The 26,580-nt window shown below is 40.9% G+C and overlaps 1 protein-coding gene and 1 non-coding gene across 2 annotated transcripts in view; one reads left to right on the top strand and one right to left on the bottom strand.

Moving 5' to 3' along the window:
- Positions 1–26,580, top strand: part of CPQ (carboxypeptidase Q) — a 565,709-nt gene that overhangs the window by 192,696 nt on the left and 346,433 nt on the right. The window contains exon 3 of the mRNA XM_052651954.1: positions 1,379–1,586. Coding sequence (XP_052507914.1) covers positions 1,379–1,586 — 208 coding nt within the window. The remainder of the gene's footprint in view (positions 1–1,378; positions 1,587–26,580) is intronic.
- Positions 18,234–18,305, bottom strand: TRNAC-ACA (transfer RNA cysteine (anticodon ACA)). Its single transcript has one exon. It is a non-coding gene; the product is annotated as a tRNA-Cys (tRNA).

Below are 26,580 nucleotides of genomic sequence, written 5' to 3'. Positions count from 1 at the left end.
CCTTTATTTGTATTCTTACACATAATTATCATGTGAAAAAGCTAGTGGCTTCCTTACACTTCATAATTGTACATTGCTTTCCTTAGATTATGAATTAAGTTCTGAGTTCTGAATGTTGGTGGAGACATACTTATAGATCTGTAGTCAGTCACTTTAAAGTGATGGTACAGATTCAGTCTGGATGGTGGAACCAGAAGCAGAGAGCAGCCAGCTCAAAGGGTCCATTGTGGTGGGGCCCGTGTTGAAAGCAAGAATTCTCTCATACCTGCAGTGTATTTAAAAAGGATTTTCCAAGTAACAGTTACTATTTTAATGACATGTTAAGCTTCCAGAAGAACTTGATTCTCTAGTTTGCAAGATTAAAGAAATATGCCAAATCCATGTTGATACTTGGGTTTTTACTGCCATATTTCATGACTGCCTGGCTAAAGCTATAAAACAGTAGGCGCCTGCCTCTTTACTTTAGATAGTTATATTTAGCTACTGCATCTGGCCTTTGTTGCTAAATATTTTTTTTCTTGTCACTGTAACTACTCCATCAAATTGAATCCTCAGTGGTCTGGCAGTTTTTGAATGACTTCTCAGAAGCTGTGAAACCTGTCCTAATCAGGAAGATCTGGGCAAGACTCGTGGTGTGAAAAAAGATGTCACATCTTTCTGAATGAGACAAGAGGACTATAGAATAGTTACATAGCATCTTCAGAATTTTTAGGTGAAGAATAGTGATATGTTTGGTAATGAACAAGTCCTATAAATCGAGACATGGGCAGTTTTCACATTCTTTAAAAAGATTCAGTACAAAGAAGGAAAGAAAACAAGCTGACTTTTTGTGGCTCTTGGGAGAAGTTACATTAACTATTTGTTAAAAATTGGAAGTATGAAAAATCATTGGTTCCTAAGAATATTTTTTTTATAAACTGCCATCCTTTGTATGACGTCAATGAATGTTGTTTAGCCACATATCAAAATAGTTTTATGAAAAGATAAATATGTGTTTCATTAATCCCAAGGGAAGCTTTCTAAAATGTGTTTTTTAAATAAATAATTAGTGTCATTTTGTGAAACTCATGACCTGTTAGGGTGGGAAAGAGACAAAAAAAAGACATCTTTGCAAGCAATTTGTGATTTAATAGCAGCTGGTCAAGCGAGTTGAAAAACCTAATGAGTCGTATATTAAATGTTTTGAACGCCTTTTCTCTTTCTTGGGAAACTGGCTAACCCCCACAGTCTTTCTCCCATAGCAAATGGCTCTGAAACTTTGATCTTTGCAAACCGGTTTGCCAGATGTAGTGGATAGAGCATGTGTGACCTTTTGTGTGCCAGTTCAACCTGGCTGATCGGAAACCAGGCGTTAATCTTGCATGACTTTTATTTGTAGGCATTACTGCGGAAGTTCTGGTGGTGACCTCTTTCGATGAACTGCAGAGAAGGGGGCCAGACGCAGAAGGGAAGATCGTCGTTTACAATCAACCTTATACCAACTATTCCGCAGCAGTGCAGTACCGCATGGAGGGGGCGGTAGAAGCTGCCAAAGTGGGGGCTTTGGCATCCCTCATTCGATCCGTGGCTTCCTTCTCCATCTACAGGTTGGTCATCAAGTTCATTTGAAATGCTTTAAAAAACCAGGGTTTTCCATCAAAGAGAAGCCCTTACAAAATAAAAACAAACTAGTCAAATGAAAATACTGATTGTTCATGGAATTTTCCCCCATTACACATTTGGTTATTTGTTTGTAGTATCTTCCTTAGCCTTTTCAGGATTCCAAGCATCATTGGTGCATTCCTTTAAAAAGTTTTCTACATCCACGATGATCCCATAACATTCCTTATATAACCAGTATGTTTTATGTATTTTTATTGGAGGGAGAACTGAATTCACGTCTGCATTTCATTAAAGATTCCTAATGACTTCAGAGGAAGCCAGGCTTTTTTCCATTGTTGCTGCTGCTGCTGCTGCTGCTAAGTCACTTCAGTCATGTCTGACTCTGTGCTACCCCAGAGACAGCAGCCCACCAGGTTCCCCCATCCCTGGGATTCTCCAGGCAAGAACACTAGAGTGGTTTGCCATTTCCTTCTCCAATGCATGAAAGTGAAAAGTGAAAGTGAAGTTGCTCAGTCATGTCCGACTCCTAGTGACCCCACAGACTGCAGCCTACCAGGCTCCTCTGTCCATGGGATTTTTCCAGGCAAGAGTACTGGAGTGGGGTGCCATTGCCTTCTCCGTCCATTGTTGCTAGAGAAGTGAACTACAAATAAAGTGGGTAACATGATGGGGGCCATCTATGGTGTAGTGGAAAGCGTTGAGGCAGCAGAGGACCTTGGATATAGACCTGGTTCTGCTTCTAAAGAACTAAGAGGCCTTGGGAATGTTCTTTTTTAATTGAAGTATAGTTGACTTACAGTATTGTATTAGTTTCAGACGTACAGCAAAATGAGTCAGTGTTTTTGCAGATCACACTCCGTAAGTTATTACAAGATAATGCCTATAATTCCCTGTGCTATACAATATATTTTTGTTCCTTCTTTATTTTATACATAGTAGTTTATACCTATTAATCTCATACCACCTTGGAGTGTTCTTAAATCTCCTAGGGCCTCAGGATTCTACTCTATTAATTGGTGATAATTAACGACAATACTTTTACAAAATTATTTTAAGATTGAGGTAAACTTATGAAAGATACTCAGTTTTCTCTAAAGGTCTATTTTGAGGGCAATGGAAGCTTTGTCTTTTTCTTTGTATTTCTGATTGAGGTATTTGCAAAGCACTTTATTGACCCTCAGCCCTAGGAGGAAATTTAGCATTGTAGTAGATAAAAGTTCTAAAAACTGACCTGGAGACATTGGGCCAATTTAATAGCTGCATAAGGTAGTGTCATATATCAAGAATAAAATATTTGAGAAACATGGATAAAAGAAACACCATTTTAGTCTTGTAGCTCGGTCTGTTTAAGGTAAAAGAAACATGCAAAAGTAATTGCAAACAGAGTTTATTTGGGTCTCAAGACTAGATCCTTAGTATCTTTTGTAAAGGAAGGCTTCTGTATTCTGCACAATTGTTCTTTGGCACTGGAGTCACAGCTGCTTGACCTCAATTAGCACCCTATGTCCTTGAAAATAACTGAGGAGACATCAGAGCCTAATCAGAGTTGTTCAAAAGTGCGCGGAAAAGGAGATTTTTCTTTTACAGGGTATAAGATATCTTCCCAGGGGAGGAAGTTGGGGCATGCTAAAACCACTTGTTACAAGTTTTAAGAGAGAAAACCTAGTTACAGTGATGTCATAGTACTTAAAATAATGCTCTTTGTAGAGTCCTTGAAAGTTTGGTGACTAGTGAAATACTGATTGGGCCATATTGTTTCAGATGGTTAGTCTTCCCAGGCGGGAAGTCCTGAGATGGCCAGCTCACTTCCCAGAATACTTCAGTTACTCCTTAGAATAACATACTCAGCAGCTTGTGGCCATTCACCATGGTTTCACTGGTCGTGAGACCTAAATTATGGGGCTAGTCTGTTGCTTTGCGAAACTGGGTAAATGCCAGAAACATTTATTTGAAAACTACTACTCATAAGACTAAAAAATTTCCAGATGATTTAATGCACAGCAATTTGCCCGGGTTCACTGGCCTTTTTTTTCTTTTTTTTTCCCCCTGTTACAACGAAGACATCTGGAAACTCAGGCTGTAACCTAGATGCACCAGAAGAAATTTGTCCAGCAAAATTAGCCTGTGTCATTAGTCTCTAAGATTTGGGGTTGCCAACATGTAGTGTGTATTCAAAAGGCATTTTGCTTAATATTTCTAGATCTAGACTGATTATAATTTTTCATTAATTTTATGGCCAGCCATATTTCAATGGCCCTTAACTTTTTTAACTCTATATTTTCAACATTTATAAATGCAAAATAACATTGTTGTTTATGTAGAACTTTAGACTCTTTCACATATGTTGTCTTTCATCTTATTTGTTCTGATAACAATCCAATGGACCAAGAAGATGCCTTATTATCCCCATTTTACAGAGAAATAAAAGTTCAGAGAATTCAGCATGTTAACATGTTTAAGTGTTGAAAAGTGAAAATCAAAGAGAAACAAACTCTCTCTCTGTCTCCCCACTTTGAGCTAATTGTTTTTTAGAAACCAGTTTTTTTTATATAGAGTATTCTGTATTCCAGTCTGTAATTCTTTATCCCTCATTTGCTCTCCAGACCATCTTAACTTAGCTCTTCTTGATACTGAAATGGAACTTGCTAAGGTCACAAATAGCTGCCTAATTGAATACAGTGGACATTTTTCAGGCTGTCCTCTTATTTTACCACTCTGAAACGTTTCTTACTATTGACTGCTTTTTTAAAATGTAAATTTATTTATTTTAATTGGAGGTTAATTACTTTACAATATTGTATTGGTTTTGCCATACATCAACATGAATCCGCCACAGGTATACACGTGTTCCCCATCCTGAACCCCCATCCCTCCTCCCTCCCTGTACCATCCCTCTGGGTTGTCCCGGTGCACCAGCCCCAATCATCCTGTATCATGCATCAAACCTGGACTGGCAATTCGTTTCGTATATGATATTATACATGTTTCAATGCCATTCTCCCAAATCATCCCACCCTCGCCCTACCCCACAGAGTCCAAAAGACTGTTCCATACATCTGTACCTCTCTTGCTGTCTCGCATACAGGGTTATCGTTACCATCTTTCTAAATTCCATATATATGCGTTAGTATACTGTATTGGTGTTTTTCTTTCTGGCTTACTTCACTCTGTCTAATAGGCTCCAGTTTCATCCACCTCATTAGAACTGATTCAAATGTATTCTTTTTAATGGCTGAGTAATACCCCATTGTGTATATGTACCACAGCTTTCTTATTCATTCATCTGCGATGGATATCTAGGTTGCTTCCATGTCCTGGCTATTATAAACAGTGCTGCGATGAACATTGGGGTACATGTGTCTCTTTCATTTCTGGTTTCCTCAGTGTGTGCCCAGCAGTGGGACTGCTGCTTTTTTTTTCAGTCCCTAGCATCTGTAACTTCTTTCTCATATTCTTCTTCTTGCTCCTTCCCTCTTTCCCGCTTTCCTTTTTCCTTTCCTGTTTCTCTGGCTTCTCGCTATGAGTATTCTACCCGAACCATCCCACCCTGCTTCTGGCTTCAGCCAGCACCTGTGCAATGGCCCTTTCCAAACTCACCTCTCCTGTCCATACCACTGCCTGAACTCTAGGTCCGCATGTCCAAGTACCTGCTGATTCACCTTTTGGGTGTTCCATAGCTATCTCAATTTCTTTCTTTTTCAAAATTGAACTCATTCTTTCATGTTTTTCTCCTGCATTTTCTATCTCAGTGCCATCTCTTCTGCCTTCTAAAGTTAGATGGTTCGTGATCGTTTTTTCCTCTTCCCCTATCCATCATTTCTAGTAGCTACTACATCTCCTAGGTTCTGCTCTTTGTCTGTCATTTTAGCAAATACGTATTGTCAGGAATCACTAAGACTTCCCCAATGCAGCCCATTTCCTCAAAGTTTCATGACTTTGCAAATGCTTTCTCCCCTGCAACCTTCTATTCCCTTTCTCACTGTCTCACAGTGTCCTTCAAGATTCATTTTAAGCACTTCTTCTGAGGAGCTCTTCCCAATATCCAGCTTCAGCTCAGGTGAGCTGCCTCTTTTGGGTATCCCATGTCAGGCTATGCATACTCTGTATCATATTGCCTTGGAGGTAGTTTGAGTTCATGCTTTGGTATGGTAGATCAAGTGTTGTAAGGCTTCCCTGATAGTTCAGATGGTAAAGAATCTGCCTGCAATCCAGAAGACCCCAGTTCTTTCCTGGGTTGGAAAGACCCCCTGAAGAAGGGATAGACTACCCACTCCAGTATTCTTGGGCTTCCCTTGTGGCTCAGCTGATAAAGAATCCACCTGCAATGCAGGAGACCTGGGTTTGATCCCTGGATTGGAAAAATCCCCTGGAAAAGGGAAATGGCACCCACTCCAGTATTCTGGCCCGGAGAATTCCATGGACTGTACAGTCCACGGGATGGCAAAGAGTCGGACACAACTGAGCAACTTTCACTTTCACTTCAAGTGTTGTTGTAACAAACAAATTAGCCACTTAGCACAATAGGAATTTCTTTCTTGTTCACATAATAGTTCCAAGAGAGTGTTCAGCAGGTGGCCTTTTGCTCCCATCTTGTGGCTCCATCACCTCTAAGAAATCAGAGTCCTTGGCAGGGTCCCTAGCATCCAACTGGCAAATAAGGAGATGGAGAGAGAAAGTCAATAATCAAAGGCGAGGCTTTCTGTGGTCAGGCCTGGGTATGACGTACCTCATTGCTCACATTCTATGTCCACAATGCGGAGTTATGTGGAGGCCGGGAAATTTGGTCTGTTTTCATGCTCACCATGAAAGGAAAACGAGTTTGGTGAACAACTGTACAGTCTTCTGCAACTGTCTGACTCTACACTAGACTGTAAGTTCCAGGATAACATGGATTAAACACTTTACCTTGGTATCCCCATCATCTTGTATAATATTTGATATATAGTGGCCACTCAGGAAATGACTATTGGAGGAATCAACTTGTCTGAGTTTATGTGATCAGTTATGGCAGATTGCTCTTACAACAAATCAGGTGACCCAATCCCTAGGGCTCTCTGATCAAACTGTGTATCCTCTGTATAGTGAATTTAAAATAACTTGAACTTTTAGGGCACTTTGCTCTGTATTTGGAGGAAAATATCCAGATGCCAATTTGCCAGGTTATATCTTTTTTCTGTCACCCTTAGCCCTATGCCAGTGGGTTATACTGGATTCTGTTTAGGAATAGTGTAGAAGTCAGTAACTCTGGAGAACAGAATAGAAGCTGTCATTTGTTTCTGCTTGATTTAAAAATTAGAGAATCTCCTAAAGGACAGGCAATGTGTTTTACGGACATCGTGACTTAACATCTGTCAGTAGAGTTAGCAATATGTGTCAGCTGTTTTGGAAGTACAACAGTCACGTGGTTACATGAAAGAGGTCCTCAAAAGGCAGCCCATTACTTGCTGCAGCATTATCTGTGGGCTTTTTGTCATTATTTCTCTGTGTTCCCATTATTAGTGTTTTTTGTGTTCAAATTGACTTCAAAGAGAAGATTTGTCCTTCATTGATGCTTTTGTAATGACTTTTCTCTTGTTCAGTATTAAGTATCAAGTGGGGACTATCTAATAGGGATTCTCATTAGATCTGTTTTAGTTTTCCTGTGTGTAAAGTACAGTTTGCCTTGTCATAGGAAGACATTTACGATAAAAGTAATTGTAAGAGACTTCAGCTCTGCAGAGAAGAGCTGCTCTATGGAACCACTTGCCTTACGTTATTTCTCAAATTAATCATATTTTTTACTAAATGTTTATTGAAAGCTTACCTGTTACTCAGAATTTGTCAGGCACTATGGTTGCTCAGATGAATTAGACATGTTTTTGGTTCCTTGGAAATTTCTATCTGGCTAAAAGAGAGGAAAGTAAGCTTACAATACGTATGATTAATGTAATATATTTTATATTTCATGCTAAATGCGTGATTGGGAGAAGGGACCAAGATAAGAAATTGACATTTATTAAGCATACTTTGTTTATACTTCTTAGAAGGCTTAAAAATTTTGTTTTGATTAATGCTTTATATAACCTATGGAAATAGGTATTATTATTGTTCTTTTATGGAGGGAGAAACAGGTTCAGAAGGGCTATGTAACTAGTCAAATTGCACAGCTAATGAAAGAACCAGGAGTCATACTCAGAGAGGCTCTGGCTCTGAAGTCAATGCACTTTGGATTCAACCAGCAACTTGGAGAGTTAACGCTCTAGAAGTCTAGGAGAGGCAGCAGCAGTCTGATGGGGGCTGGCTCTGTGGAGAAGGTGGGCTTGGGGTACTCAGTGAAAAGGCTAAGCTTGAACAACAGGTCTGATGGGTGCTGGCTCTGTGGAGAAGGTGGGCTTGGGGTACTCAGTGAAAAGGCTGAGCTTGAGCAAGAGGTCTGATTGGGGCTGGCTCCATGGAGAAGGTGGGGTTGGGGTACTCAGTGAAAAGGCTGAGCTTGAGCAAGAGGTCTGATGGGGCCTGGCTCCATGGAGAATGTGGGCTTGGGGTACTCAGTGAAAAGGCTGAGCTTGAGGAAGAGGTCTTATGGGGGCTGGCTCCGTGGAGAAGGTGGGCTTGGGGTACTCAGTGAAAAGGCTGAGCTTGAGCAAGAGGTCTGATGGGGGCTGGCTCCATGGAGAATGTGGGGTTAGGGTACTCAGTGAAAAGGCTGAGCTTGAGCAAGAGGTCTGATGGGTGCTGGCTCCGTGGAGAAGGTGGGCTTGGGGTACTCAGTGAAAAGGCTGAGCTTGAACAAGAGGTCTGATGGGGTCTGTCTCCATGGAGAATGTGAGGTTAGGGTACTCAGTGAAAAGGCTGAGCTTGAGCAAGTGATCGGAGCTGGAAAGACTTTCTGTACATGATCAAGGCAGGAAAGTGGGAGTGCCTGATGCGCTGGGTGATATTTAAGTAGACCAGCTGGACTGGAACAGGGCTTCATGCGAGATCAGAGAAATGTTTTGAGGTGAGAGGAAGATATCAGCTTTAGGAAGAATCCAAAGTACCAGGTTAAGGAGTTTTAAGTTTAATGTGGAAGAAATGGGAAATCACTGAATGTGTTAGAGTTGGAGGTGACGTTTAGGAGCATTGTTTCTCTAAGAGTGGTCCCTGGAACCTCATCAACCTCAGTTCAGTTGCTCAGTTGTGTCCGACTCTTTGCAACCCCATGGACTGCAGCACGGCAGGCCTCTCTGTCCATCACCAACTCCCAGAGTTTACTCAAACTCATGTCTATTGCGACAGTGATGCCATCCAACCATCTCATCTCATCCTCTGTCCTCCCCTTCTCCTCCTCATCAGCCTCACCTAGGAACTATTGATATGCAAATTGTTAGGCTCCTCTTGAGATCCATTAAATTAAAACATGCTTGGGGGTGCGGTATGTGATTGAAACAGCCCTCCAGGTGATTCTGAGCTATGTTAAAGTTTGGGAATACTGTTTTAGATCAGTTTGGTGAGCATAGATGATGTGCTTTGCCACCGTAAGGACACTGATCTCTGAATGCATATGTGAAGTAATGAGGACATGGCTGGTGGGAGTGGAGAGGAAGAGGCAGCAGAAGGGTGCTGGGCTGTGCCTGGCAGGCTGTGCAACTGCCCAGCCGTGACACTGAAGCAAGAGCCCCGAGACAGCAGCAGCCATCAGCAGTTTATTGGATAGAAGATTTTACAGCTCGGAAGCAGAGTCCGAGTGGCACCCACTGCGTATGGCAGATAGCAGGCAGGGTATGGCAGCAGTTTTTGCTTCTTGGGGTAGAGGAGGGTAGGGGGAAGGGACGTCAGGTTGGCGCATCGGTTATCAGACAGACCATCAGTGGGGCAGGAGGCGAACGTAGGTAAGCCCGACTCTGATTAAGCTTTATGATTAAGAGAATTAGATAGTCATGAGGGTGCATGTTGATGAAGCAGGGACTGGTTGAGCAGGGAATGTACAGAGTGCAAGAGAACAGCCATCTTGAGTGGCCTGATCATACAGAAGGGTAATGAAAAGAATATCAAAACTTAAGGACAGGTTGCATTTGAAGGGAGGAAAGACGAGGAGTCAACGTCAACATTAAGTCAAGGATTGAAAACCAAGGGTTGAATCTGCATTCAGTCCAGCCCAATATTTTAAAGTCATGAGCTTTGTGTAAAAATAGGGGTTTGTGCAGGTGACGTCTTGTATTTCTGTAAGGTGAACTGCAGCCTCGTGGGTTAGCACCAAGTCCTTTTGGTTGATGGCTTGTGTCTTCCCCGGTCTGCCTCAGTTTCCATTTCCCTTTGCCCAGCTTGGGGACTGAAGAATGATGAGAGACTCGGGGGGTCAGGAAGGGGAGCCCATAGAGAGGCAACAGAGTCAACTGGGTTTCTAGATCTTTTGAACTTGAGACGGCTGTGAGATTGTCTCATTAATCTGGTTTTTATATTTTGTAAGAAAATCAGTTAAGCATTTCCATTTCTCTATTATCTACTTTTTGGGTCACCCAAGGCAGTTTAACATTCTAGGCTGGCTTCCTTGCAGTGCAGTACACCTTGGGACTTCTGCCTCCTGCTCTCTCAATGTGTGAGCTCAAGAATGCAAAATAATTTTTATATTACACCAAGCAAAATATAATTGAGAAGGAAACTCTGCTGAGGCCAAATTGTCTATTGTACTCCCATTGCCAAATATACATTTTTTCCCTAGTTATTTTCTCCATTGCCCCAGATAATTGAACACAGGCTATAAGTTTTAATCAGCTAAGGAAGCAAAAAGGCTCTGCTTTCTCTTTATTGTGAGAAGTGCGTCATCATACTGGGGAAGAATTCATTGAGGTGGGAATGAGCTGATGATAGAACTTGGCTTTGTAACTACCACTGGTTTATGTTTTATATCACTCGGCATTTGTGTACTGTATTGATAGAGTATAGTGAAGAGGAGGAACAGAAGCAATCCAATTTGAAGATGACTAAGAGCTGATTAAACATTCAACTGGAGAGAAATATGAGTGAATCCAGGTGATGTTTATGGAGTGTCAGAGAGGGAGAATGTTGGACCATCTGGCAAGAGAGCTGTGAGGAAGTATATAAATCAGTGCCTATAATGATACTTAATTAATACAGTCGATAAGTGGCATAATTGAAGCAATGGTCGGGCTACATTGTAGCATTTAATAGCTTCAAAGAGGGTTCTGATTAAAACCATTACAATTTATAAAACACTCTTCATCTTAAGAAAGCATCTTGATGAGATTTAACATGAACATTTTTGTAATCAGAGGACCAGTTTCAAACATTCATAGCAGAGGTGAAATGTCTTAAGAGGTCTATTTCGGATGATTATTAAAAGCCCGTGTATTCTCAAGAGAGTAAAAAAAGCCTGTCTTCCTCCCTTTGTTTTTTAATGGGAGAAAAATTAATGCTGCTACTTTATACTTAGACTGTCTTGGATTTTTGATGTCCTGGTGGTTTGCTTCTTTGGCATGACCTTAGCATAATTAGCTATCAAGCTTGATTTAAGTTGTTTTGAAGTATTTTTGCAGCCTAGGGGGCATATGTGCCACTGGTGATTACAAAATAAAGAGAGTGTCACCATGATTCATATGGTGCAACTGGACCAACCTCGATTAGTAGGCGCTTTTTCTTCCTGCTTTTGTGTTTGCTCGTTCGCTCTGAGGCCCCTAAGAGATGCATGGTAATCAAGCAGAATACCAGTCCTCATCGTTTATGCAGGTGGAGGCCGCAGTGCTCCCGAGGGGGAAACCCACACTGAACACTGCATTTTTTTCTTCTCATCATCCTTTTTTTTCCATGTCTCTCTGATTTTTGAAAGGCAGATCTTTTGTTTAGAAAGCCTTTGTTAGAAATTCCAAAATGTCCTTTCATCACTGAGTTCTTATTACTGCTTCGGGTAGTGTGACAGGCAGGCATATTATCTGGTAGTGGGTAGACTCAGACGATGTGCTCTCTAGAGGACTCCAGCCCCAGTTCTGGAGTCACAGTGGGTCTGGGTCTTATTCAGTCTCTTGACAGGGTGTGACCTTGGCATCCTGGGTAACTCTCTGAACCTCAGTTTCATCTGTATAATGGGGAAAATTGTACCTTCTTCTGAGCATTTTGTGAGGTTTAAGTGAAATTCTATAATTGCCTGACACAAAGTAAGTTTTGCATACATGTAATGTACTATTATTATATAATTTTGCTAAGTAATGAATGGATATACTCACTGAATAAAAAAGGAAGGGAGGGAAACATGGAGAGAGGGAGGGAAGGAAGAAGAAAGAGAAGAGAAGGAAGGAAGGAAGGAAGACAGGTAGGAAAGAAGGAGAGAAGAGAGAAAGGAGAACTTAACTTCCTCAATATCGCTGTTGTGATTGCTGCTATCTGATCGGGAGATGCCTAACATTGTATTGCCATTTTGATCTCCATCTGTTTAGTTTGTTCCAACTCTGTTAGGGTTGTGTGTTTACTAATCTGCTTCTCTTTCTGGATTGGAAGTTCTCTTGGGGACATACTCCGTGTCTTATTCATCTCAGTGTCTCTGGGGCTGGGCACAATGCCTGGCACACAGTATTGCTGGAATGAATGAATAAAAAGTGTTAGAGGGAGCCTATTAGGTTTGCTAACATGTAAATTCAAGATGTCACCATTTCATATTCATAAAAGTGGAATAATAATAGAGATGAGGTAACTAACCTGAGTTGCTACTTATCAAACATAGAATCTCTAGAATCTGAAAGGAGACTATACAGTTATGTAAATTTTGGTAAAGAATTGCAAACTGCTGTTACTTGGGTGCTTTGTGAGGCTGCTATAATTAATGGTCTGTTTGCATTCCCAGTACAGACTGTCATTTTTCATCTGCTTGTAACCTTGATATAAAGGTTTATTCTTGGCTGATATTTTGCATTCATAATTTTAAAATATTTGTAAATGTTCATCTTCTATTTTCCAGCTTTCTGATTACAGAAAGCATAAGCTTAAGAACCATATCACTATGGCATGTTTCTCTGAATCCCTAGTGGTAAAAAGAAATTAATGCATTTTGAATTCAGGTTTCAGGATTATGACAATGTTGTTTGCTTATACAGTGCCCTTTGAAAAATGTCTAGTGTAGCATATGAACCGAAATAATCCCCGGTAGCCTCAAGTCTGCTTTTTACTATTGCCTGTGCTTCTGTTCCCTTTCTCACATCAAAGCTGAAGACCGTTCCAAAAGTCCTCTTGAGTCCAAAGGACCCTTTGGCATCTCTAGCCCCCTGGAGAAAGTACCGATCACAAGGTATTACCAGGAGGACTGTGTGTGTGTGTTAAGTCACTTCAGTCATGTCCGACTTTTTGCAACCTGATGAACTATATGTCCCTCCAGGCTCCTCTGTCCATGGGATTTCCCAGGCAAGAATACTGGAGTGGGTTGCCATCCCCTCCTCCAGGGGATCTTCCCGACCCAGGGACGGAACCCACATCTCTTACGTCTCCTGCATTGATGGGTTCCATAGATGGGTTCTCTGCCGCTCGTGCCACCAGAGAAGCCCACCACGAGGGTTGGAGATGAACAAAGTAACAATATAGAGCGTGGGATTTGAAGTCAGACAGACCTAGATTCAAAGGCAGGTTTAGCCACTTAGAGGTTGTATGAATTTACATACATGGTTTAATGTGAGAACCTCTTTGCTCATCTGTAACATGGCGAGAATACTCTCTCATAGCATTGTTGAGAGAACTGTATGGGATAAGCGTTCAGTGTAGAGACCCTGGCACGTGAGAAGCAATCAGTGAATTTTGTGACTGACATCTTATCTTTGTCATGGTTGTTGTCATCATCACTGTCTTCCTTGGATAATGACAGCACTAAGCAGGTGGGGCGACATGAACTGAAACACTTTAAAAAGCAGCAACTCCAGAACTCTCCTCGGTGTGGGCACCAAAGACCTTGGTTCTGTGTGTCTCTTGATTTCAGGAGCCCACTCCTGTAGTCTCCCTCACTCTTTGGCTTAAAACTCCGTTCTCTTTTTACCCCCTTTGACCTCACTTTCAGTGCTCCACACCGTTCTAGTGCCAAAGATACAGTGACTCAGACCGATCAGTGGCCAGACCACAGATGAAGCGACTCATATCAGTACCAGGGCTCAGACCCCCGATCTTGGTAACTAACTGCTCTCCGTCTCTCTCTCTCTACTTGTTCAGTATGTGTTTCTCCATGAGAATATACATTCCACAAGGACAGGACTGCATCTTTCTTGTATATCATTATACTCTCAGTACACATGACAGTTACTCAAGAACTGTTTATTGATTCAAGTTGTGGTTAGCACATTTGCTTTTTTACACAGAAGGTCCTGGGATCCATCCCCAGTGGAACCAGCTCCTGGGAGTATGTCTTTTGGACTTCTCTGGTGGCTCAGATGATAAAGAATCTGCCTGCAATGTGGGAGACCCGAGTTTGATCCCTGAGTTGGGAAGATCCCCTGAGAAGGGAATGGCAACCCACTCCAGTATTCTTGCCTGGAGAATCCCATGGACGGAGGAGCCTGGTGGGCTATAGTCCATAGGTTTGCAAAGAGTCAGACATGACTACGTGACTAACACTTTCACTTTTTCACAGTTACTATTAAAAAATTATCCAAGATAAAAAGAATGGAGAACCAACTATAAATGGATATATACTGACTCATGTCTATTTTCTGAAGCCACATTCTAAAGCATCACAGATGTTTTTCCCCAACTTTGTTTTTTGGTAAAATATCAGTCTGTGGTAAAATTGAAAGACTATTAGATGACTCATATACTCTTCGTAAGAAATTTGCTGGACTTTTTCCTGAAGAGATGGTATCTTTCGTGTTGCCACCTGCCATGTGTAAGAGTTCAGCTTGCTCCACTTTCTCGCTGAAAAATGATGTTTTCAGTCTGTTTAATTTTAGCCATTTTCCTGATGACTAATGATGTTGAACACATATTCACATGTTGGTTGGCCATTTCCAAATTTTCCTTTGTGAACAGTCTGCTTAAGTCTTTTCTCTATTTTATAATTGGGTTGTTTTTAAATTATTCCATAATAGGAATTCTCTATATATTCTAGATGAAAGTCCACTATTAGATATATGTTTTGCAAATATTTTCTCTCAGTTGGTGTCTCACCTATAGTTTTGTTTTTATGTTAAACAGTGCCTTTTGATGAAAAGTTTTAAATGTTGGTGGATTTTAACTTATCAAGATTTTCAGTTGCTTTCTGTGTCCACTCATACACCCTTCACCTACATTCATGATTTAATTTTTACCACATTTGTTCTCTTTCACCTTTTAATCAATTTAAAATGAGGTAGGTACAGCCACAGAGCATTTAAATCATAAATATATGAGCATGTACTTCATAAGAACAAGGAACTTCTGTAACATAAGGCAGTATTTATTGTTGTCATACTTAGGAAATTTAACATAGTTGTATAAATATTATATAATGTAAATTCCATTGATATTCAGATCTCCAGTTATCCCCAACTCTCAATAATTAATGTCCCTGCTTTCTAAAAAGTTCTAGAACCCAATCAAGGATATGGCATTACATTTAGGGGTCATGTATCTTTCGTCTCCTTAAACCTGGAATTGTTCCCTAGTCTTTTTATCACTTTGACATATTTGAGGATAAGGGCAGTTGTTTTGCAAAGTGTCCCTCAGTTTGGAGTCAGTTATTTCCCCATTATTAAATTCAAATTAAATATTTTTGGCAAGAATTCTAAATGGATATGTGGTGTACCCCCTATTGCATTATATAAGGAAATGAGTAATAACAGTTTTCCTTAATAGTGAAGCTAAGTTTGATCACTTGTCTAAGGCAGTATCTCTGGATTTCTTCATTAGAGAGGTTCTCCTTTGTAGGATAAATAAATACACTGTAATTATGGGGAGATGCTTTGAGACTTTGTGAATTTTATATTCTCCATTAAATTTTCTTCCAATGAAAATTTAGCATGTGTTGATGATCGTTGCCTGCATCAGATATTACATTGCCAGTTACAAATCTATTCCTAATTCAGTGATTCCTATTATATACATTTTTTAACTGGCACTTTTTTGTAAAGAAGAGCTTTCACTCTTTTGATTGTTTCTGATTATCACTTCATGGATTTTTTAAAAGGAATGTATTAAAATTTATTACTGTCATTCTTGTTGATAAAGCATCAACAATTTCAAAGCCCTTAAGTGTCAAAGCTAATATTTTATGATAAGCTCGAATATTGGAAACATTAACAGGAATTCCCTTTTTTTTTCTTTTAATCCAAAGGAACCCAAACTATCCTAGGTAGTCAGCTAATTAGCAGGGTGTAATTAATACCATCCATTTCCTCTGAACTTTGTCATTAACAGCATGCACTCTGGAGTAATGACTCTGGAAATATTTTTAGAGTTTATCATTACCAGTGTGTACCATATGTGAATGAAGATCCTCACCCCATCCATAATTGCTGTTAATTATTAAAATAAGCAAAAATCTCAGATCCAGAGTCTGGAGAAAGCAATGGTACCCCACTCCAGTACTCTTGCCTGGAAAATCCCATGGACAGAGGAGCCCGGTGGGCTGCAGTCCACAGGGTCGTGAAGAGTCGGACATGACTGAGCGACTTCACTTTCACTTTTCACTTTCATGCATTGGAGAAGGAAATGGCAACCCACTCCAGTGTTCTTGCCTGGAGAATCCCAGGGACGGGGGAGCCTGGTGGGCTGCCGTCTATGGGGTCGCACAGAGTCAGACACGACTGAAGTGACTTAGCAGCAGCAGCAGCAGCAGATCCAGAGATTGCTTCTCCAGAGTTTTGTTTTCTTTTTTAACCTTTTTCTTTTCACTTTTTTGCTGTGTGGTGCTGATGTTCAGGAGTGTGTCTAAAGGGTTCTTTCCAGAAGGAATGAGTCTCAGTGTGGGTTTGCAGAGGCCTGCACGGATGCCTGTTTGGGAGGAGTTTACCTAGTGTCTGTGGTGGGCTGCAGAACACTGGAAGTTATCCAGCCACTGCATCTTCCCCACGTCATCAGTGCTTGCGAAGGGGTGACCGACTTTGGCCAGTGAGTCAGCGGGTATTAGTTTAATAGCTCAATGAACGTCTGTTTCCACACTGGTTGCTCCTCTAAAAATTAAATATTTGACATCTAGGAGAAAATGATTTTTGACATTTACCAACTTGATTCATTCAATAAACATTCATCAGGTGTCTTTTATAATTCCAGGCCAGGAAGGACCCAAGTTTTGTAGGGCTAGGCACTTATATAATTTGAGGGTCTCTTTAAGGAAAAGAACACAAAATCACAAAAAAATTTAGATATAAAATCAATATTTACTTAGTTAGAATAGCAAATTGTCAAAAGTTACACATTTAAGAAATCTGCCAAAGACTATAAACATTACAAAAAATTTTTTTAAATAAGTATCTGTCAAGTGTCTATATTTTTCCTGTGTTTTTTCTTGCATAGTCTGATTGGTCTTTATATTTTCTATAGAGAGAATAAAAAAGAAAATTCAGATTTTCCTTTACCATGGTTGAAATTTAGATTTTATTAGTGATAGTTTGGGGAAGTTTATTTCAGCTTGACAGATTTTTGTTTGCAATATCATAGGCATTTTTAAGGCTGTCAGATTTCAGAAAGTTGCTATCAAGTTATTTTCACATATGAGCTTAAGGACATTACAGATGCTCTTGAGTACAGTGACAATGAATTGACAGCAGTCTTTGGATGCATATTATGACTTTCTGCTACCTTTATATTTGTCACTGTTTTGTGTCAGATCAAGAAGTGTCAGTGCTTTTCTAAGGTGATTTATCATTCATTATTTGTATTATTAAATAATCTAAGAGACTATTCATCATGAATGCTTAAAGCACATCTCTTTCTCCCAGTAAAACATGGCTTTTCTATGTCTTTTTTTCTGGTATTTATTGCCAGACTGGTCAGAACAGACATGTTATATATGCTAACATGTGATTTGATCTGTTGACTCAAATAAAACATGTGACTTCATACATCAACGCACTCACTGTTTGCAGTACAACCATAGGCTTGTGCCCTATGAACATAGGGTTTCTGACAAATTGCATTTTGCATGACTTGCTCAAAAAAGAAAATTAAAACATAAAATTAGGAGGTGTCTTCATAATAGCATACCCTGAATTCCAGAATCTGTTCTTGACAAGTTCTTTCCATGTTAAGTAGGTGCCCATAGGAATGGAATCCTTCAGTTGCAGTTTTGCACACCTGATAACTGGAAGGAATTTTGAGTGACCAGCTTCTGAACCTCTACCACTCACTGCTTACTTTCATCGCCAGGTGTTGCAGGAGCCGTTCTCAGCACCATGTGACCTCTGGCCCCGCCCTTTGTATTATGACGCCACTAGCCCTGGGAGCCTCTCTCATACCAGGTGGAGATTATGACTGTGAATCCTGTAAATGCATCCCCAGTCAACTTCCTCAGAATGTCTAGATTCATTCTGATACTGTCTTAACATGATGGGAGGTAGGACAGAAATAGAGTCAGAGTGTATTAGTGAAGTCGCTCAGTCGTGTCTGACTCTTTGCGACCCCATGGACTGTAGCCTACAGCGCTTCTCCGTCCATGAGATTTTCCAGGCAAGAGTACTGGAGTGGGTTGCCATTTCCTTCTCCAGAGGATCTTCCCAACCCAGGGATTGAACCTGGGTCTCCCGCATTGTAGGCAGATGCTTTACCATCTGAGCCACCAGGGAAGTCTTTAGGAGAGTTAATACTGTGAAGTGCATGGACCTGAGCTGGGCTTCCAGTGAGGCCTCCACAGATGGAGCCGGTAGCACCATGCTCACCTTCCTCCTCCTCCTCATTTCTGTATGTGTTTTAGTGGTCTTTTCAGTTTTTGGTAGTTTGGCACTTGCAATTCTTTATAAGCAGCTTCTTCCTATTTCTACTCCATTTCCCTTTTAGGACCTAGATTTCAAAATGGTAGAGCTGGATGAGCCCTGAGAGAACGTCTACTCCACCCCTTCATTTTAGAGTTGAGGAGTAGTGACCTTGGGGCTGAAGGTCACCCCTTCCTTTTAGAGATGGGCAGTAGTGACCTTGGGACTGAAGGACACCCCTTCCTTTTAGAGATGGGCAGTAGTGACCTTGGGGCTGAGGGTCACCCCTTCCTTTTAGAGATGAGCAGTAGTGACCTTGGGGCTGAAGGTAACTCAGCCATGGTAGAACAGGGACAACGTGTCTTTTAGCTCCTGATCATATTTCTTTTCTCTCATGTCTCCATGGGTAGATCTCTATCAGTTATCCGCAGCCTCCCTGGATTGAGTCAATTAACTTAGACATACATTGATTTAATCTCTGTGGGATTCCTCCCCCCACCCCAATGGATATTTTTAAGAGTTAGCATGCACAATGTGCTTCTGAAATGCCACCTAATAGGGTTGCCTTGCTCATTTTGATAGGACTTTCAGCAGAGTGCTCTATATCAGGAACACTGTCACAGAAAATAGGAACTCACCTGGCGAAGAAGTAAGCTTTCCACGGACTTGGTGTTTTCTTCCCTCCGCAGGGGAAGAGTCTATATGTCAGCTACCTGGTCTTCCTCTGGGGTTTGGTTTTTAATCTCCAGGGAGGTGAGGCTGACAAAATCTCATCTGTTCTCTTGCTAAGGAAAGAAGCTGTGAAATAGATCTTCATTGCTTACATGCCTTATGTTGCTTAGCACCAGCTGTATCCATAACACCACAGTGAATTTAAAATACTGCTCCTTTGGAATAATTGTTACAAGGGACTCTGAGACTCATTAATAGCCCAAATAGGCATTGTGAAAGTATACTGATTTTTTTTTTTTTACTTTATTTTACTTTACAATACTGTATTGGTTTTGCCATACATTGATATGAATCCACCACGGGTGTATGGATTTATTCCTCTAAGAAAAAACTTAAGTTCATGAATGTATGTCCAAATACTGCTTATTACTGATGTGGGTTTTTCTGCTACAAGTTCTAGGAATCTGTTAATTCAAAGTGGGGAAAGGAAATGAGCTAACGTATATTCAACAGCTTTTAAGCATTGAGTACTTTATATTAAATCTCAGCTGAACCCTTGGGTTGCAGGGGACTTTAGATTCATTTTACATTTGAGTAACTTGGTCGAGATTGTATCCTAGGACATTTTGAAGAAAATTTCTTTGATCATCTATTTGCCAGCTTAAGAACTGACAGTGTTGATGTAACTAAACTGGAAATAGAGGAAGTAATGTATTGATAAGAGTTTTGTAAAATCACTTTGGTAAAAGTGGAAAAGAGATCAAGTGATATGTTCCAGTTGAGAAGATCGGGCCAAGAGAATGAAAGAAGGAAAATTGCCAACAAATGTATGAACACCAGCATTAACAATAGTGAAGAGGTTTTTGCAGTCCTGGGCCCTTTTCCTTTGGAAGGTAGGTTTTGAAAGACATCTTTGACTGTATTTCTGTGAGGCTCTTCCTTTCGCCTCTCCTACTTCTCTTTATTTAGTACCTTCTTGTGGCTCCTAAATGAGATTCCCTGTTACCTGTCAGACTAAAAGGCAGAGGCACAAGCTGTTCCCTCCTGGCAACTGGTTATATCTTCGCTTCCAGAGCTTTGCCCTGTGGCAGCTTCAGTCCATTACCATCATCCCTTTTGCACATATTGGCAGCTCCCCAAGGCCTGGGGAGGAGGGAAAAAACCAGATCTGTAGATATGCAAAGCTCAAAATCAAGAGTTAGGTGATGAATCACTCCTCCACTTGCCCTTGCCTGTTACTGAATCCTGTTCAGCTGGGATGGAAAAGAGCATTGGCCATGCTGTCCCAAGCAGATCAGATTTCTCCGCTGCCATCTCTTCCTTTCTTAACTAAAAACAAAACACCACACAACAATCAGACCCCAAAAGGAAAATGACACTGGGTGAGTGTGATGGTGGCTTGTACTGCTTCCTATCTTGTGTGTTCCATCATATTTGCCTTAACAAATACGATTGGAAGTGGCCCTTTTTCTTCTTTTCCTACCTTCTGGCATGAGATTTATAGGTGAAGATAAAAATGCTCTGGCTCTTCAAGGAAGAGCTCCTTTTCTGCTCTCCTGCTCTGCTTGAATCCCATTTCCTTGCCCTCTTCTCGCTCCTGCTGACTTGCTTACTCTCTCTCTCTACCTCCCTCTCTCCTTCAATCAGGGCTTGGAGAAATCTTTCACTCTTCTTTTGACAAGTGTCAGATAGACAGTATGAGCTCATTTAAGCTGAACTGTCTGGGGGAAGCTAAATTTGTTGAGGAGAACAATAATTTGGATGACAAGTGCCAGGACACACCAGATGGCTCAACAGGAGAAACTCTTATCAGGCTCCCAGCTCACGTTCCAGGTGGCCTGTCTATCTCTCCCTCCCCTATTCTTATTTGCTGACCCAAACGGAAACTTTGAAATACAAATGCAGTTCCCCTTGGAAGTTGCGAAGAAAAAGACGTGATAGTGACTCAGCCTAGCAAGTCTACAACTCCCTCCCCTTGTATGTGCTTATTACTGCTGATGCTCTGCAGAACCCTTTGGGCACATATTTGAAGAAGCCTCAGTTGTGAACCCTGCTAGTTGTTTAATAAACAGGCCTATTATCCAAGCTGAAAAAACTTTGACATTTTGGACAGTCACCCACCTTGGCTACATTTGACACGTCTTAATATAGGCTCTTCGTATAGCTCAGACGGTAAAGAATCTGCCTGCAACGCAGGAGACCCAGGTTTGATCCCTGGGTCAAGAAGATCCTCTGGAGAAGGGAATGGCAGTCCACTCCAGTATTCTTGCCTGGAGAATCCCATGGACAGAGGAACCTAGCAGGTTACAGCCCATGGAATTGCAAAGAGTTGGACATGACCGAGCGGCTAACACTACTACTCTTAAATATTCTTCCCCATTTGCCTCCCAGTTGGACTGATCTTTTTGAGGGGAAGGGGGTGGAGGACGACTCTCACTTGCCAGACAGGGAACCTATAGACATAATTGTCATTGGAAGTTATTTAGTGGAAGGTAAGATTTTTTTTTTTTTGGTCCATGTAAAACCTCCTAAAATTCAAGGCCAGGGCACCATGACAGGCTGTAATTTATGAATCATTAAATTCTTAACATACCCTGAGAACAGGAAGAGAGAGATCAACCTTTATAGACACAGGTGGAATTTCTCCTCTGAACACTGGTAATTCATGTGACATTTGCTGTTTGCTTATGTTTGCAGTGGAATTCCTCCCCTCAACCTTGCACTGTGCTGTTACTGGTCACTTAGGAGGCCTTCTGAGGGAACAACACAAATTTATGCAAGTACACAAACAAAGCAGGTGTTTTTAATGCTGGACATCAATATTTTTTTGGTCAATACTTGGTTCACATGAGAACCTTTATTTTTTCCAGCCTGTAAGCTTTGGCTCTGGATTTACATGTTTTGGAGGTTTGATGTTGTTGCTAATTCAGTGATGAAATTTATTCATAGAAAAGGATTATTGTGAGCAAAGAAATGAAGTACCAAATAGTGTAGACAACCCAGGATACATGTGCTTGGTATTAGGAATTGCACAGTTGGGCAAAGCCAGTTGATGGCAATGGCATATTTACTTGGAGGTTGGAGTTTCATTAATAACTTAAAATGGGAATCAGAGAAAAAGACGTCTGAGCAGTCTTATCTAGCTGTTACAACCCCCACGTGGCAAGATAGCATGTTGTACTTCTCCTCTTCTCTCCAAGAACTCTTGGGACTTTAGCACATGAATATTATTGAAGACTGTTTTTCAAGAGGAGTTTTAGGTTTACAACAAGACTGAGAGGGGGATACAGAGATTTCACATGTACTCACTGCCCCCATACATACATAACCCACCCCACAAACAACATCACTCCCCAGAATGGTGAAAATGTTCGCCCAGGATTAGCCTACAGTGACACATCATTATTACCCGAAGTCCAGAGTTTTCCTTAGGGTTCCCTCCTTTCTTTTTGGCTGTCCTGTCTTTGTTGTGGCGGAGTTGGGGGGGGGAGGGGCGGGGGGCTTCTCTCCAGTGGCAGCACAAGGGCTTCTCTTGTTGTGGAGCATGGGCTTACTTGCCCTGTGGCGTGTTGGGATCTTAGTTCCCCAAGCAGAGATTGAACCCATGTCCCCTGCACTGGAAGGTGGATTCTCAACCACTGGACCATCAGGGAATTCCCTAGGGTTCACTCTTGATATTGTACATCCTATGGGTTTGAACAAATGCATAGTGACAGATATCCATCATTAGAGTAGTATACAGAATATCTTCACTGCTCTACAAATCCTCTGTGCTCTGCCTGTTCATCTCTCTTTGCCCTTGCCTCTGGCAACCATGATCTTTTTAGTATCTCCATAGTTTTGCCTCTTCCAGAATGTCTTATCATTGGAATCATACAGCATATAGCACTTTCAGACTGGCTTCTTTAATAATATGCACTTAAGTTTTCCCCATGTCTTTTCATGGCTCAGTAGGTTATCCCTTTTTAGTGCTAAATATTATTTCATTGTCTGAATGTTTCACAGTTTGTTTATCCATTCACCTATTGACAGAGATCTTGGTTGTTTCCAAGTTTGGGCAGTTAATGAATAAAACTGCTATAAACATTTGTGTGCAAGTTTCTGTATGAATATAGATTTTTAACTCTTTTGGGTAAATACCTAGGAGTGTGATTTGTGGATTGTGTATTAAGAGTATATTTAGTTTTGTAAAGAAAGAAAGAAAATGAAGTTGGTCAGTTGTGTCCAGCTCTTTGCAGCCCCATGGACTGTAACCTGCCGGGCTCCTCTGTCCATGGAATCTTCCAGGCAAGAATATTAGAGTGGGTTGCCATTTCTGTTTGAATCATTTTTGCCTTTCCCCCAGCAGTGAATGAAGGTTCTTGTTGTTCCACATCCTTGCCAGATGTGGTGTTGTCAGTATTTTAGATTTTAGCCATTCTAATAGGCTGGGCCTCCTGATGGCTCAGTGGTAAAGCATCCACCTGCCAATGCAGGTTCGATCCCTGGGTTAGGAAGATCCCTGGAGAAGGAAATGGCAACCCATCCCAGTATTCTTGCCTGGGAAATCCCAAGGATAGAAGGAGCTAGATGGGCTATAGTCCATAGGGTTACAAAAGAGTCGGACATGACTTAGGGACTAAACAATAACAAATAGGCTTATAGTGGTATCTCATTGTTTTAATTTGCATTTCCCTGATGACATATGATGAGTAGAATCTTTTCATATATTTATATCCTATCTGTATATCTGAGGTGTCTGTTAAGGTCTTTGGTTCATTTTTAAATTGAGTTGTTTGTTTTTTTTAATTGTTGAGTGTTAGGAATTCTTTGTATGTTTTGGAAAACAATCCTTCATCAGATGTCTTTTTTTCCCAATCTATGTCTTATCTTCTAATTCTCTTAGTATTATCTTTCATAGAACAGAATGTTTAATTTTAATGTAGTCAAGCTTATCAATTATTTCTTTCATGTATCACATCTTTGATGTAGTATCTAAAAAACATCAGTATAACCAAAGTCGTGTAGGTTTTCTCCTATGTTATCTTCTAGGACTTTTAGAATTTTGCACTTTATGTTTAAGAGCCGTTTTGAGCTAACTTTTGTGAGGGGCATAAGATGTGTGTCTAGATGCTTTTTGTTTGTTTTTTGCATGTGGATGTGTTCTAGCTCCTTTTGTTGAGGAGACTATCCATTCCATTGTGTTGCTATTGCTTCTGTGTCAAAGATCACTTACCTATATTTATGAGACTGTTTCTGGGCTTCTGATTTATTCCATGGGTCTATTTGTCTGTTCTTTCACTAACACCACAGTGTTTGATTACTGTAACTTTGCAGTAAGTCTTGAAATTGAGTAGTGTCACTCTTTCAACTTTGTTCTTCTTTAATATTGTGTTAGCTATTCTTGAAACTTTATTTTTGACAAATGTAGATTTCTGGGTTTTAAGGACATGCCAGATTAGCAGATGTAGGACTGCTAGAGGATATTTTTGACACTAAGAGAAGAGACCAAAACTAAAGTGTAGCCACAAAGTTGGATTTCCATACCCATAATGATAGAAATTCATAAGGATAACATTGAGTCACCCAGAAAAATTATATTGTGACTCTTTTTTGGAAGTAACAGATTAGGGGAACTAACCTTTATTTAGTATAAGAAATTGGCTCACACAGTTATGGAGGCTGATAAGTCCCAAGACCTGCAAGCTGGAGATCTGCTGATGGCATAATCCCAGTCCACGTCCAAGGGGCCGAGAACCAGGAGGGCCAGTAATACAGTTCCAACTCAAAGACTGCAGGCCTGAGACACAGGAGGAGCCATTGTTTCAGTCTGAGATGAAGGCAGGAGAAAACTGATGTCTCAGTTTGAAGGCAATCAGGTAGGAAGAATTCTGTATCACTTGTAGAAAGCCATCATTTTATTTCATTCAGACCTTCAACTGATTGGGTGGGACCCCTTCATATTAATCTGATCCAGAAACACCCTCACAAAAATACCCAGAATAATGTTTGATCAAATATCTGGTACTTTGTGGTTCAGGCAAGTTAACACATAAAATTAACCACCTCAGCCATTTCCCATCAGTTACATTAAGATGTCTTCCTATCTCTAGACAACAAGTGAATGCTGAGAAAAGGGAACTGATGGCCTCATGTCATGAGCCCGAGGATCCAAGGCAAAGATGGTAAATTCAGTCCTGATAGGAGAATTCTTGGTTCTGGGAAATAAATAAGCTTCTAAATTATGTAATTCATTCATTCTATCTTTTTTTTTTTTTTTTTTCCATTGCAGCCTCAGTTCATATACTGCTTCCTCAGGGGGCTGTCCCTAGACACTGCCTAAAGTAGTCCTTGTAGCTGCTCTCATTTATTCATTCACAAAAGTTTATTGAGAGCCTATCCCATGAAAGGCATTGGGAATTCAACAATGACTGTAGTTAAGAGACAAGGTCCCCACCCTTGTGCATCTTGCCCACTAATGGACCCAAATGGAAACAAAGGAACAAATAAAGAATGTAATTTCTGATAGTATTAAATGCAATAACAAATACAATAGATTAATGCAGTAGAGTGTAGACTTGGCCACAGTGGTGGTTACAGTAGCTCTGCTGGTCAGGGAAGATGTTTCTATAAGATCACATTCATCTTGTATTTGAGTGATGACAAGAAGCTGTCCATTCAGAGACCTGGAGGAAGAGACTCTTGGTCAGAGGTAACAGTTAGTTAGATAGCACAACAGGGAGAATCATTTGACATGTTCTAGGTACCTAACAGAAGCTGATGTGCCTAGAACAGCGGGAGCAAGAGGGAGAGAGGTAGGAAGTAGCTGGCAGAGAGATCAGCAGGGCTACGTCTTCATAAAAGGGGTCGTATAAGCCTTGGTTTGGAGCTTACATTTTACTCTAATGGAAATGGGTTTTTAGTGGAAGAGCAGTACAATCTGGGCTTCCCTTGTGGCTCAGCTGGTAAAGAACCCACCTGCAATGTGGGAGACCTGGGTTCAATCCCTGGGTTGTGAAGATCCCCAGAGAAGGAAAAGGCTACCCACTCCAGTGTTCTGGCCTGGAGAATTCCATGGACTGTATAGTCCATGGGGTTGCTAAGAGTTGGAAACGACCGAGCAACTTTCACTTTCAGTACAATCTGTGCTTTAGGAAATGACTGACCTCAGTGTGGGACACACAGATTGTAGGGAAAAGGAATGGAAGAAAGAAGCCCACACATTTAGGAGGCTGTTTCAAGGGGTATTGTGATACCTGGATTGTGCTCATGGCAGTGGGGATGGCCAGCTGTGGTCAGATTTGGCTGTTGAGGAAGCAGAGTCTTCAGGACTTGCTGATGGATTGGATGCAGGAGGTTAAGAAAATAAAAGATTCAAAGGTGAATGCTAGGTTTTATTTTCTAAGTGGCATTTGTCTTGATTTGAAATTATCTTGCTTATTCATTTGTATATTTTCCTGTTTGTCTCCTCCTGCCAGGCTACAGGTACAGTGAGAGA

The sequence above is a fragment of the Budorcas taxicolor genome, chromosome 14 (assembly GCF_023091745.1).
Source record: "Budorcas taxicolor isolate Tak-1 chromosome 14, Takin1.1, whole genome shotgun sequence".
NCBI lineage: Eukaryota > Metazoa > Chordata > Mammalia > Artiodactyla > Bovidae > Budorcas > Budorcas taxicolor.
Note: the sequence above shows the minus strand (reverse complement) of the source record. Positions and strands in the feature narration are given on the sequence as shown.